The sequence below is a fragment of the Rhea pennata genome, chromosome 8 (genome assembly GCF_028389875.1).
Source record: "Rhea pennata isolate bPtePen1 chromosome 8, bPtePen1.pri, whole genome shotgun sequence".
Lineage (NCBI taxonomy): Eukaryota > Metazoa > Chordata > Aves > Rheiformes > Rheidae > Rhea > Rhea pennata.
Window position 1 is genome coordinate 24,266,733 of NC_084670.1, and position 14,799 is coordinate 24,281,531.

The 14,799-nt window shown below is 36.4% G+C and overlaps 1 protein-coding gene across 2 annotated transcripts in view; it reads left to right on the forward strand.

Annotated features, from left to right (window-relative positions):
• GPSM2 (G protein signaling modulator 2) overlaps positions 1-14,799 on the forward strand; it is a 30,146-nt gene that overhangs the window by 7,248 nt on the left and 8,099 nt on the right. The window contains exons 2-8 of one of the 2 annotated variants that reach the window (XM_062582156.1): positions 4,049-4,348; positions 10,543-10,764; positions 11,780-11,915; positions 12,405-12,547; positions 13,226-13,349; positions 13,619-13,734; positions 14,644-14,799. In XM_062582156.1, coding sequence (XP_062438140.1) covers positions 4,287-4,348; positions 10,543-10,764; positions 11,780-11,915; positions 12,405-12,547; positions 13,226-13,349; positions 13,619-13,734; positions 14,644-14,799 — 959 coding nt within the window. In that variant the 5' untranslated portion in view covers positions 4,049-4,286. Of the gene's footprint in view, positions 1-4,048; positions 4,349-7,737; positions 7,759-10,542; positions 10,765-11,779; positions 11,916-12,404; positions 12,548-13,225; positions 13,350-13,618; positions 13,735-14,643 lie in introns of those variants that run through there. The other variant, XM_062582157.1, reaches the window with a different exon arrangement.

The following is a 14,799-nucleotide window of genomic DNA, read 5'->3' on the forward strand; positions in this document are numbered from 1 at the left end:
CAGCCTGAAGGTCTGCTCTGTGTACACATCTACCATTCCCTTTTTTTAAGGGAATAAAACTTGTGCAATTGGTCTCTCTCTGTCTACTTTCCCCGATAGCTTTTGAATTTCTTGGCTAGTGATGACTTCATTTGGCAGATACTCCTTTTGTATACTCTAATGAAAAATAGCAAGTAGATAGAGAAGGCATTCCTTGATCCCTCTTCTTTAGGGAAAGGCAGGAGGAATTGAGCTATTAACTATTCTGTTTGCCAGCCTCCAAGTGACCAGTCAGCATGTCAGCCAGTCAACCACGTAACTGTAGACAAGCAAAGGAGATGATCAAAAAACATATACCAAATGCCAGAAAGGCAGAAACGCAGGTTCAGGAAGGTGGTGGGATGAGGGAAGGAGCCAATGAAGCTGTCGGAGACTGAGAACTTGTTCTGTAAAGGATGCATAGGACATAGGATATGAATCCTTGAAGGATGATATTCCGTTAGCTTCCGTGGTATTGGAATAAATTGGACAGAAAAGATAATCTCCCTTTCCAACTATACTGTAATTATTGATCTCACATAATAAATAATATGCTAGTAATCACTGTTAATAAATAATTTACTCTTGCTTACTGTTTTTACATGTATGGAAATACAGTATTCTGTCAAAAGTTAAAATGAAGGGCTCTACCACAGACATTCAATAGAACTGAGAACTACAAACTGATTACAGTGGTTGTCTGCTGTTGTGATAAAATTCACGGTATGTCCTCCAATCTTTTCTGAAATGGAAAATGCCTTAAAACATGAAACACTTGTCTGGAAGTTTTAACAGCTAGAACACTTTATTAGCTTGCATAACAAGTTGTAGAGAAAGAAATTTTGTCTATTATTTTACTGCTGTCAGGGACTAAAATATTTTCTATTAATCACAATTGATGATTGGAGAGTCTTGGTTTCTTTGGTAATTTTTCTTGGGAGGGTACCTCATTCCACTCTCACCACGCGTGTCACTGGTTCAGCTCAGCGCAGTGGGGTGAGTGGAAGGCTGAGGTGTACTGCCGTGGGCCGTTAGCCACTATGGCCTTGGTTCTCTTCCGGAGAACATGATCACTTTATGAAAAATACTGTGCAAGTGCATGCTGATGTTTAAAGTATTGTTTGTGGATGCTAGCTAATGTTAATATTTTACTAAGAACTTTTTTAACTTATTTGTAAAATTCATAGAAATTAACCTCATAGAATTTAAACCATTTCAGAGAATTAATTTCATAGAATTTAGCAAAGAATTCAATATTCAAATCATACCATGTGAACCCCAAGCATCTCTATCGAGAATTATTGATTTAATAAAAAAGAATGAAAAGTCACTTTTTAGTAGCTGCACATAATTCTTTCACATAAAGCAAACTGTGGTAAAATTAGCTTTTTTCCACTATCTAATTCAAAGATCCTTTGGCTGTTACAGAGAAGGTGGATAAGCCCTAAGTCTGGGTCAGCATTTTTTCCTAGTAAGAGTTGATGAAGGGCACGGTTTGTCTGTTGAAGGGTATAAACTGGCTGCTGCATTTGGGTACCCAATCTCTGCCTTGCCAGTACTTGATTATCTTTTTCTTTTTTCAGTATCACATTGCTTTGGAATTAGTAAAGCAAGTTGAGTTGTGTTTCAGGTTTATTTTCAGAAATTTAAAAATTACAAAATAGCTAGGACTTGCTGCACTTGCTAGCTGGCATAGTGAAACTACATTTTCAGAGTCATATGTATGACTTCAGTTTTCTAGTCAGGCTTTTGTGAAGGGCGGATCTTTTAGATGCATATTAATATTGCTTTGTTTAAAGTTGTGGAGTGAATAAATTTAAAACGTCAGCTTTGTGTTATTACACTTTTTTATTACCAGTGAACATGCATTTTTTCCACACTTTACTTAAAAATTCAAGTTTAGAACTAGTAGTTTTACTGTTAGATATGTAGATACAGAAGAACTTCTCCTGACTTCTCTATATTACTAGGCTTTTCCACTGAAGTACTGTGTCCTTTGAATTGCTTTTTTGTTGGTCTCCAGCTCGGGAAAGGCTTGGTTACGCAGAGATTCTTTGAAGAGTTAAGGTGGATAAATAGAAAGAGCAAGGCTTAGTTTGCTGTAACTTAATTCTGACAAGGCCAGTTTATACCTGAAACATATGGTCTGCAGAGGGATTCTTTTTTTTTTTTGTTTGTTTTTTTTCCTTCACCTCTGAATTTTGAATTCACCACTGTAATCAATCTGCTTGCATGTGCTTATTGGTTACACGTTGGCGTGGCTGAAGTACAGCTTGAGCTCCTAATGAGTTCCAGGTGAAGGAAGAGAAGTATGAAGCCCAAACCCTGTAATTTTTGCTGGGTCGGTGCTGTTTACGCATAGGCCAGCTTGAGTGTATCTGGGTCACCCTGCCAAGGGGACTGTGCCTGTGCCATAGGGCTCTGAAGAGGGAGTGGTGGTTCCAGCACCTGGTATCAGTCGGAGAAAGAGTTTAAGGGAATAGGAGTGTAGCTCAGTTAAAATGAAGCTGTAAACACTAGCGTGAAATGTTCTGTTAATAATGACCAATATTTAAATGAATGCAGCCATTGTGGTGTATGTTTAAATAGAATTGTAGTTTTTGATTAACTTTGCCTTTTATTTTTAAAAAAACATCTAGAAACTACTTATTTTGTTAATTACAGTTGCAGTATAAATATGCAAGCAAATTACTGCAGGAAAAGTCATTATTTTGTGATCCATAACATCTGCCCATACACACACTTTTTAGTTTGTGGGATACAGTAGTTTACATGAATTTATCCAACTGTGGAAGAGGTCCTTCCCCTCCTTGCACTGACTGAGCACCGAGAGTGCTCCCAGGTGGTCTCTGTGGACTGGGTGACATACAGCAATCTGCTTTTGTCAGCTGTCTGACCTGGGGTTTGGACAAACTTCTGGAGAACAGATACCTGTACCATGGTCTCTCCAGTATGCAAGTTGCAATGGTATTGTAAAATGTATGTGTCACACTTCATAATTGCTAAAATGCACCCACACCCGTTTGTTGATGCCAGATAATTCTAACTATAGAAGAATAACCAGCTGTTTGACTGGAAGAATGTGAATGTTTGAGGGGGGGTATCAAGGAAGAGGATAATGAGAAGTGTGAACCTTCATAGCTGGTGCTTGAAAAAACTGATGAGAGAAAAGGCACTGTCTACACCTAAAATTAAAAATAGAGAAGATGCACTTTATTCTGGTGTCAGCTGGAAATCTGAATAATGCTCTTGTTTTTTTGATGCCTCTGCAGTGTCTTGATGAAATATGCATTTGTGAATTCCACAGCTATATTTTTACTTACAAAGCAAGGTAATATTAGTACCGAGCAATAAACATGTCAACTCTTCTACTAAAAATACACTTAAAAGTGTATAAACCTTTGGTACAAAGTTTCTTTTCAGTTAATTATTTCCCTGGCAGCCTAAACATAGCTCACAAATTCACATGGAACTACTGGTTGCTGCAGTCCTTTAGAAGGGAGCAGCATTTGGCGCTCATGTGCCTGTTGGGGCATTTCAGAACATGAGGCTGGTAAAACACTAACACCTTCCCCTGCCCCCAGAAAGTTTTTTGTTTATGCTCTGCAGGTTGCCTTGCTGATCATGTTCACAGCTGGGTGGCCTCCTGACCTGGCACAGTTGGGGTGGGATTGCCGTGGACCTTAGCTGGCTGTCGTGGCTTTGGCAGTACTGCTTACATGGAAAGCATTATATTACGCATTTCATCTGCAGCTTTCATTCTTTAAGCTTTTCGCTTGGAACTTCACTAGATTACTCAAAGTTTCCAATTAAAAAGAGATGGCTGCTTTCCATTAAACCTTCCTTGCTTTCTCATTGACTACAGGAATTGTCATGTGTGTCTAGAAGATTTTGGCTCAGGCTTTAAGTTCTTGATTGACACTTCCTGCTTGGTAGGAGTAGCATTGTGCTTTTGCATCAGCTGCAAATGGTTATGAGTGATTAATTGAAAATGAGACTTCAAGCCAAGCATCTTGTGTTCCCTTTGCAGAAACGCAGCTGAATGGAGCTGAAAGGGCCACAGATGCAAGAACTTGAACACGTTTCTGAAAGTTTGAGATGTGTCTGACAGTGACTTCCTTACCTTACTAATAAAGAAGAGTATTTCAACCGGAACTTAGGACTTCTTGACTCCAACTTATTAATACACTAACTGGAACAGTTCTCCGTAGTAAAGTACTTACCCTGCTACAGAACAATATTAATTTCACTACTGATAATGCAACTCAATGGAGGAAAGTAATGTTTTGATAAGCATGCGGGAAGATCGTTCCTTTCATGTTCGATACAGGTAAGGTTGTATTAATTTTAGTATGAATGATTAAGTATTGTTATGGCAGAAAACTAAGCAACTTTACAAGAAGTAGTCTGGGATCTGTTACTAGTATTATTCAAGCTGAAAGTCAAAACAATGCTATATACTTTCTTCTTAATTTTTGAACAATGAAAATTCACTTTTGAGAGTATATTAGTATAATTACGTGGTTGTATAATATTGGACCTGTTGGTTGTTGCAGAATAGTACCTGAGTGTTTGTATTTCTTTATTGTGACTTGCCTTGTAAGAATGATGCGAAATGTGGTCCCTGCATAGCAATACATACTATCTATTTAGCTTTTAGGCTGCTTCTGCAAATTGCTGGGTTTTGTCTGCTAAAGTTCTCTGTTCTTGTCCCATTATTGCTTATGTGAGCGATGAATTTTTAGGTGCGCTTTCTTCTAGAGTAGTCTTCCTTGCTTAAATAAGGAGATTTGATTGATTAGATAAAAACTGCTTTGATATCTTAGACTAAAAAAGTGTTGTTATTACAAGTGCTTTCCCTTGTGAGAACTTGCATAATTTTTCTTTTGGAACCTCCTTTCTAGACCTGGAATAAACTGTTAGTGTGGCAGGCCTCCTCTAAAGAAGCTGAAAAACAACAACAACATTGTATATTGCGCCATATGTGGATGGCTGGTGTTTCGAAGGGTAAATCTTGCAACTCATTCAGTAGGAAAGGATACAGAAATACTGGAATGGTTGTTTTAAAAACGAATACAAAGTATGATTTTTGATTTCATTCCTCCCACATTCTCCCATCCTTACTTCAGAGGTTTTTTTTTTTGTTTGTTTGTTTGTTTGTTAAGAGGAACAAAGTACTTCCCTTAATTGTAAGACAGCACATGCTATTGCTTGAAATTAATTATGGGAAAACTGAAGGTACTTGCAGTATCTGTTGTCATACAGTTGTTCTGACAGTGTTAGATTGCTGTTAGATTGGTCTTGTCTTTCATTTCATAGAATTACAGTATTACTTCTGGTTAGCTGTATACTCAACAGGAAAAGCTTTGGCCAATAAGGAAAAACATGGAAAATAACTATAATCTCTCTTTCTTTTGCAAAAATCCTGATATAGTGAGTTAGGAAGCAGGAATCCCTATATATCTGAAATTTATATTTCTGCCATTTTTGTGTTTCTTGGGTATATCTATCTCCCAGCAGTCCTGTAATGTGTTTACACGCACTATTGCTGATGCTCTTGGTCCTCCCCAGACAATTCACCTTTCAGAAAAACAGGTGCTGTTCAGAGTACTATGATGGAAGTAACTGGATGAAGAAAGCAGCATAGCCAATTGTCTGTTTTAAACTGAGAAATAAAAAATAACTTTACAAAATTTGGCAAGCACAATCAGGCAAAATGTTCATTCTATGTTTCAGTACAAGCTTCAGTAACAGTAATTGCCAATAAAAATATTTATGACCTTATTAAACCTTTCTGTAGGAACTGTAATGTGATTGAATGCTTAAAAATCACCAAAGCATAATTCCTGAAGTTTCTTTTTCAAACATTAAGCTTTTTCAAAACTTAGAGATATCGCAAGTTAATTGAGCATTTAATGCAGGGAAAAAATCTGGTCATAAATTACTGGGTTTTTTTTTGTTTTGTTTTGTTTTTCTGTTTTTCAATCTTTTACATACAGAAATTATCCCTGGATCATTTGGTTCCCAAAATGATTTCCGTTTCCTACTGATAATCCAATAGAGCAAACTTTAAAAAGAAACTGATAGTTTTGTCGTTCGTAAAGAGAGGGCTTACCATGGATCTGTTTCTTACTGTGCAAGCTGTTCCTCTCTCCCCACTGTAGACAGACAGCAGCACTTCAGCAGCTGCAAAAGAGCCTGTGCTGGTGGAAGGAACTTATTTTGGTCTAGCCTAGTTCAATGACTGAAAATAAAATGCCAGGGATAACAAATGTGACTAATAACTGATCCATACAGTAACTATTTGCAGGACTTCCTTTGTCTGTCTGTCTGGTGTGTCTTCACACACCAGAAACCTCTAACTGATAGTATTGTGACTGGAGCATTAGAACCTAAATTTTACTTTTGGTTTTTTTAATGCTAAGTTTCCTATCAAACTTAGTGTGACTAGACAGTGTTCCAGTGGACACGTGAGTAGTTATGACTGGACAATATGGTAATGCTTCTACAGAATGGGTGGAAACCAAGAATAAGAGCTGGAGTCAGGATAGTATATGGTCTTTATTGTAGAATGCTTGTGCCATTAGTAATTTTATGCATCTGAATTAGAGATCGTAGCAGTTTTTCTGGTTTTGTGTCTAGGTATTGACACATTTCACAGTGAAGTTACATGGTAGGGAGAACCTCCAGACACACCATGAAAATTGCCATAAACATTCAGAAATCTTCTCTGTGAGATTGAACAGAATAAAATTAAGTTAGTAGAATTTAGGGACTATAAAAATCAGTACAAATCATCTTACTTTCTTCTATTGCCTTACTGTAAGATGAGAGAAGCTAAGCAAAGGAGACTCCAAATGTTGGAGAAAAGTAGGAGGTTAGGGTGGAGACATGCATTTAGGTTTATTTTCTTGTAAGCTTTGAAGATTCAAAAGAGAATGTAGAGAAGGTCAAAGAAGATTAAAAAAGAAAAGACAAAAGGGAGCCAGGCAAGATGAAAAGCTTAGAGTAACAGATAAGGATGAGATAGTCTTACAAATGAGAAATTATTCAGGAGATGCCAACCTTTCAGAGAAGAACAGGTCCAGGCAACTGTAAGTAGAGTAACAAAGTGAGGCACTGTGTGAGTGTTTCCACAATAGTATCTGGAAGAACATTATCATGTTTAGCAGGAACAGAATTTCATTAGAAGCACACGGATGAATGGGCCTTTTTGTCTCTGCTGATTCAATGTATCTTTTGTTTAGCCATTGGGTGTTGAATAAATAAGTAATTCAATTCAGCCCTGGGAACAGAGAAAGTAATTTCATATTCTCCTTGTAACTATTTAATGACTTCTTAAAATATTGATAACCTAACCCTGTCTTGTCTGCCCACATGCTATTTAACCATACTAGTAGGACAGTTCAAGCAACTTCTGGAAACATTCCTAAGAGGTGATATTCTTTTCAATGGAGAACAGTTATGCAGATCTTTTTTAAAATGTGTGGTTTTTCATAACTGTTTGTTAAAGATTATAGAAATTTCTTTTAGCCCAGTTTTTGTACTTGATGGTAAGCCTGCCAAAATTTTTTGCCTAGAAGTGACTTGGTAAAATAACTGAATGAGTCCATAGCGCTCATGTAGCATGAATAAAATACTAATACTGGGTACAGGCAACTGAAGTAAATTGAAATAAATATTTCATTTCCTCCGTTCTTTCTTTTTTATAGCTTATGTGGAACTTTGAAATTGTAAAAGGTCAGTATGAATTGGTTTAAATGGAAACGGAAGTTTTAATTTGTTGTCAACAGATCCTAACAACCTATCAACACAACCTTTCTAGAGTTGTACTCATAGTAATATTAAATTTTGGGTTACTTTTTACTCAAACATTAATTCCTGTTCTCATTAACTCTTGTAATTCTAGCTGAATTGAGATATGTTGGAGCAATAGTTGGTATTCATCAGTCTTGATAAAAACCTTAGCTTCATATCTTTTAATGTTTTGTTTGGAAAAAATAGATCTTTCATATTAATAAGTTATACTAAGTGTGGGTTGCAAAGTCAAAAGATTAGGTTTCAAATTCCTTGATGAAATGGTAATGCTGCCTTGGCACTTGACAGTCTTTGGAATAATGTGAAATTACTTGAATGCAGTATATCAGAAAAAATTACTTGTCTGTAGCACTCTCTGAAATTAATCTTTTGTACCTTTTCAAGCTGTGGCTTTCCTTCATTGATTAGTTGACTGCTGCATGACAATTAGAAATCAAAACACAAATTTATTGTACAAGTTAAATTTATAGAACTGAAGCCTGGTACAATATTTTGACTATTGTGCCACATACAGTCATCCTTTCAGCAAAACTCTAAGTCCTTCAAGCTAAAAAAAAAAAAAAAAAAAGAAAGAAAGAAAGAAATGAATATGACTGTGTAATGTTCTAAATCTAAAGAGCACCATATTTTCTAAACATCACTTTAATTAGACCTGTCAGCTAACATGAGGTGCCCGGAGAGAACCTCTTGGGATAGGATTATTTAAGATTACCCAGTGAAGTGTTTTAATTCTTAAACCTTTAGTTGCTGATGGTGTAACATACTGTACTTAATCATTTCTGCCTATTTCCTTTTTACATGCAGCACACGCACAATGTAATTAAAAAATCAGGTTGTGTGTTCTAGCAAATAGGAATTCTTTAACTTCTCTGAGGAAAATTTCCAAACCTGAAAACACTGCGTATGTTATGGATATCCAAACTGAGAAGCTGGGCCTGGGAAGAACTTCATACTTGAGTTGCAATCTGGTATCTGCATCTTTACCAACTACCAAGCATATATCATTTTTAGTTACAAAAGTAAAAAATGTCAGTCATCTCATTGTGCTTAAGTTGTGGAATGTCAAAGACCAGCAGGTATGGTACTATTTTGTGTTGGTAGCTTATTTGCCTTATGATCTAAATTCTAGTTCCCTTGGAAGTCAGTGGATTTTTTCAAAAATATTTCCTTCTTACTTAGATTTGAGTAGAATATTGTATGATGTAATGTTTTTCTGATTAAAAAATTAAATATTGCAGATCTATTAAACATTTCATCTCCATATCTTGTCAAAACAGCTGTTTTCTAGTGTTGTCATTAAAATAACTGTTGGAATAGCAAATATTTGTGGTTGTTACTATTCATATTAAGGAAAACTGGTTTAGGGACAGGACTCTAAAAGATTACATTCTTACAACCAGTAAATCACCAGTGATGATAAAACAAGGATATAATTAATTTTACAAGATGTTCTGTTTTGGGCTACAAGCCCATATATTAGAGTGACTGTATTGTTTACTATGTAATCTGAATTGAAGAACAATTCAAAAGAAATATGCAAACTCACACGGTTGGCATGCAGCGCTTTCTGACAGTATTAGCATGCATTTTTTTAAATACTTAAAGAATATCTCTTACTGAATTTTCCTTTTCAAAAAACTTTTTAAAGTGCAACGATGGCACTTTTGTAAGCTTTTTACAGTGCATGTCATTTTGAAAAAGCCTATGTACTACACTGTTTCAGGATCAAGATTGTGAAGTTTTCTTCTCATTTTCCTCTTCCCTAACTCCCTTGCTATCAGAGCTGTAAAGAAAATGTTGTTGTTAGTAGTCATTAACACTTACTGTAATTTGAAATTTTACCTCTTGTAGACTTGAATTTACAATAGCATAAAAGGCATACAAACATTTTTTGGGGGCAGTCACAGTTCTTTAAGGAAGCACCTTTGTTCATTGTTCAAAATGTGTTAATGTTCTGCAATTCTGCTATGTAGTTCTTTAATGAGTATCTTTGCTGCTTGCAGTATTTTATAACTGTGTAATTACACAATTCTTTGCTCATACTAATCAAAAATATTCCAATGGCTTATGGAGTGATGGGGTTTGAGGTTAAGTAACTTGAATTGAAATGCATCTCATCATTAATTCAACCTAGTTCTTTTCCTTTGCGCTGTGAAACTTTTTACAGCTTTGGCACTACAGGAAATGTTCAAGTGCTAAATAGTATTGAATTCATTGTGAAATAATTTTGAAAAAACTCATCAAGGTCTCCCGTAAGATAAAAAGCTAAAATACTATATTTCCATTTGTCAAAGTTTGTATACACCAGTAATCCATATGCATGATTTTTAGTTTGCTGTTCTAAAAGTATCTAGATAGTAAAGACACTTTGTATTTTAGAATCATAGTGGTGCTATATAAGGACAAAGTAGTGTTTGGATTTCCTTAAGACTTAAAGAAAAAGGGGAAAAAAACGGAAAGAAGAAAAAGAACAGAAAGAGTGCTCCCTGTTGGAATGTTACATTTGCTCATCACTATCAGAGTTGCAGTTTCCATTTCAACATTTGTGTCTGTAATATTATATAGCAAGTTCTTTGCTTATACTGCAGTGCTGAATCCCTGTGCTAAACAAGCAGAGACCTTCTGAGTAATATCCACCTCTTCAGAACTACTGGGCAAAGTGCGACAGTTAGAATGACAATTTCCTTTTCTGCTCAAATTGCGCAGGATGGAGGCTTCCTGCCTAGAGCTGGCTTTGGAGGGTGAGCGCCTGTGTAAAGCAGGAGATTGCCGAGCTGGTGTATCTTTCTTTGAAGCAGCTGTTCAGGTCGGAACTGAAGATTTAAAAACACTCAGTGCTATTTACAGCCAGTTAGGCAATGCCTACTTCTACTTGCATGAATATGCAAAGGCCTTGGAATACCATCACCATGATTTAACTCTCGCAAGGTAATCTTGAGTCTTTCTTTAACCATGTTTTTCATTTCATTCAGTCCTTGTAAAGACGAGCAGTTGATTGGAGAGTCCAGCAGGTAACTGAATCGCCCGTTACCTGGGGAGTTGACAGTCAGTGCAGCACCATAATCTTAGTACTGACTGAGACCTTGCCAGGTTTGAGGATAATTACATGGCTGCTTTAAATTTTCTTCCTTATTTACCCTTTTGTGTTTCTAAAACTTAATTTTTCTGGTTCTCCATAATTTTAAGCTGGCTCTGCTGTTTACTTGACAGAACTCATTCATGTTTTTCTGTGTAAAACCCATAGGGTGATATTATGAAATACAAAAAAGTGTGCATTTAATATACTGTTTGTGTGTTTGACTTTTGATGACTTAGTGTAGATCCAATAAAAGACAGAGATGCCTCATGTTGACCACAGTTAGGCACAAATCCTTTCTTCCCCCTTAACCTTGTACCTGTGGAGGGGGGTGTAGCCATGGAGGTACCTAAATTGACAAAGCACTTGTGCCATTCCCGAAGTATCCACGTCTGAGTAGGTCAGTGTCAGTCTTCCACCTTAATCTCATTTGGACTCTTGAGATGAAATATTCCTCTGAGATTTTTGGAGATTGGTATGTCTAATACAGGCTAGTAAGACAATTTATGATACATAAAATATGTAAACAGTTGAAACTCTTTTCTAGTCATGGGACTGTCTTTACACATAATCATTACATTTTTCTCTTTATTCTCTTCCTGAAAGAAATGTGATGTCTTATAAAGTAGTTGATCAATATTGTGAACATTGGCAGTTGCATAAACAGCACCAACAAAATTAAATGTCCCTAACCATAGACTAAACATTGTTTATGTGAATGTATTTTAGATACAAAATAAAACTAACATATGTATGCTTAACTACTGGTAATTTCGTAAGTTCTTGTAATTATCTACCGTACATTGATCAGCTTTCTAATTTTAAATTATACACTATTTAATGGTAGCTTTATGTTTGCAATTTTAGGACTATTGGAGATCTGCTGGGTGAAGCTAAAGCTAGTGGAAATCTGGGCAACACCTTAAAGGTACTTGGGAATTTTGAAGAAGCTATTGTTTGCTGTCAGAGACATCTGGATATTTCCAGAGAGCTTAACGATAAGGTAAGAATTGCTTAGGAATCCAAAAGTAAGCTATGTATTACTAGAAACTGTATTAACGAACCCCTTTGTATTGGTAGTAACATGAGTATGTCACTTTTTAGAGGAAACAGTGAATTACTTCTGGAAAATGAGAATCTGTTTTGTTTAAGAGGGTTGTTTGCACCTAGAAGACTACAGTATCTAGATGTATAAATATTATCCTGTATTAAAATACAGGATAAATTTAAAATAAATTTAAAGATAACTGGAGTTGAGAATTATGCATCTCGCCTTCAATGGAGAGAGTAAGCTAAACGGTCTGATTGAAGGATGTGACCGAGTGGGAATAAAGCGGGTGACATCAGCCTGTTCAGAATGGTCACAGCATCTGTTGACAAGCACTTAAAACTTTTTCTCCTTTCTGTGGATTTGTGCTAACTGTTAGGACACAAGACATGAGCCTAAAGCATGAAGTTTTAGAGCGTTATTAACGCGTTGCTTTTGTTTTAGGTGGGAGAAGCAAGAGCACTTTATAATCTGGGAAACGTTTATCACTCTAAAGGGAAAAATGTAGCCTGTGCAGGGACTCATGATCCCGGGGAACTTCCAGATGATGTGAAAAATGCATTAGAAAAAGCTGCAAATTATTATGAGTAAGTAATAGCTTTAAATCTTGATGATTGAGAGGATATGATCATCTAAGTCATTAGAATAGTGGGAGATATTTTGATGACATGAATTAAGCTGTAAACCAGTGCGACTTTAGTTTGCAGGCAGTGTCATGCTTGTACTCAGAGCAGAGAATCTTGAGAATTTTTTCCTTTTAAAATGGAGACTGAACTTCTCTTTGTTACACCCTCAGTTTTAACATCCCTCTTATTCCCACATCCTTTCCTCATCCTAGAGTCCTGTCCATCTTTCAGAACCAGAGTGACGATAACAGGACCTCGGTATAACTACATTTGAGCTGACATTGTCTTACTTTCATAACTTCGGTCCACGGATTTTTGTGGCATGTGCAGCACTCACCTTTCTGTCGCAAGAGAATGTGTGCTTTCAAATTGGCTAGTGGATGTTGAGCAAACATAGGTCTTTTGCTGGAAACAAGCACACCAGCTTGAGTGAGAATGAAATAAAAACTTTGTATCTCACAGGAAATGCTTCCTGCTCAGTGGAAAATTTATGGTTGCATAAAGGCAATTAAAATAGGCCAAAATAGAATACCTCTACCTTTTCCTTTATATAAACGGAAGAAATTTTTTTTTTGCTTAAATAACTATGAGGAGAAAATATCTTACAAGTTGCTGCTCTTCCCTCTTTTCTCTCATCAGGGAAAACCTGACAATAGTAACAGAGCTGGGTGATAGAGCTGCGCAAGGACGTGCCTTTGGAAATCTGGGAAATACGCACTATCTTCTGGGGAACTTCAGGAGTGCAGTTATAGCCCACGAACAGGTACAGTAACATGCTAGTATGGAATGTTACTTGTTCTAGCAAAATATCACTAGTTGCGGATGATCTTGTTGTGCTGGACTTTGCAAGCTTTCTAGTGCAAGTTAGGCTTTAAACCTTAACGGCGCAGCTTTAAGTCTGGCTGTTCTTTTCAAGCCTACAGAACAGATACTTCAGATAGTGGAAAAACTCTGGGCACGCACTCTTGTATGCAAGTGTGTGTTAGGAAATGCAAAACTGAGTAATTAATGCAATTATTTAATATTTTTAAGCGTCTACTAATTGCAAAAGAATTTGGTGATACCTCAGCTGAAAGAAGAGCATACAGCAATCTCGGAAATGCCTACATATTCCTGGGTGAATTTGAAACCGCTTCTGAATACTACAAGTTAGTTGACTGCTTACAACTTACGTATCTTGTACTTTTTAACTTTTTTTTGTGCTTAGCACTTTTCCTGACAGTAGAATGGCCATTTCTTTAAAATATACTTAGAAAAAAATTGCATTTGTTTAGCAAAATATTTGTCTTTTAATCTTTTTGTTACTTTAAATAGATTCTTCTCCATACTGTAAACATCCTTCTGCAATACACATTTGCTCTTGTTTTAGAGATTGAGCATTACTGCCTTAGCACTCACTAAATTCTGGAGTCATCCGAGTAGACTTTGGTATCACTGAGATAGGTAGCGCATGTCAACATTTGATCTGTATTTTTAATCCAGAATTTTTCTTCATCTCCTCAGTACAACTAGTTGTTGCTGCTGTTAGTTAGAAAAATATACGCTCTGCAAAGATAGAGTACTGCCTGTTTGTTTTGAAAACAGGAAAAAAGCCTTAATACTGAGCAAAACCTGCTTAGCACTCAAATTCCTCTTAGCTAGCAAGGACGAGCTGGCTAGGTGGTTATAGGTATTACGGTATTGACGGAGAATATGCAATGTTTATATCAATGCTGGTACTAAACTGTGTCAAGTCCATGATGTCAGGAAAGCTGCTATAAATTATTGATGAAGCAACCAATTAAAATTAGGAGACGCAGTTTAAGTGACCAGTCTGCACCCTAATAAAGTGAATGGAAATTGATTGCAGGGGAGGAAAGTGGAAGGAAGACACTTAAAATCTTTTAAATTTTACAGAAAATAATTATGTAAAATAATTTATTAGCAGCAAAATTGCCAGCTTAGTGACTGAGCTTGTTTAATTTGTATAACTGATTTTTCGTTGCACAATTACTTGTACATACTTTCTAAAACCTTTCTTTGCAGTGATTTTTGAGGTGACTCACTCTTTCTTTTAGGAGGACGTTGCAGCTGGCTCGACAACTTAAAGACAGAGCTGTGGAAGCCCAGGCCTGCTACAGCCTTGGAAACACGTACACTTTGCTTCAGGACTATGAAAAAGCAATTGATTATCACTTGAAACACCTTGGGATTGCTCAGGAATTAAATGATAA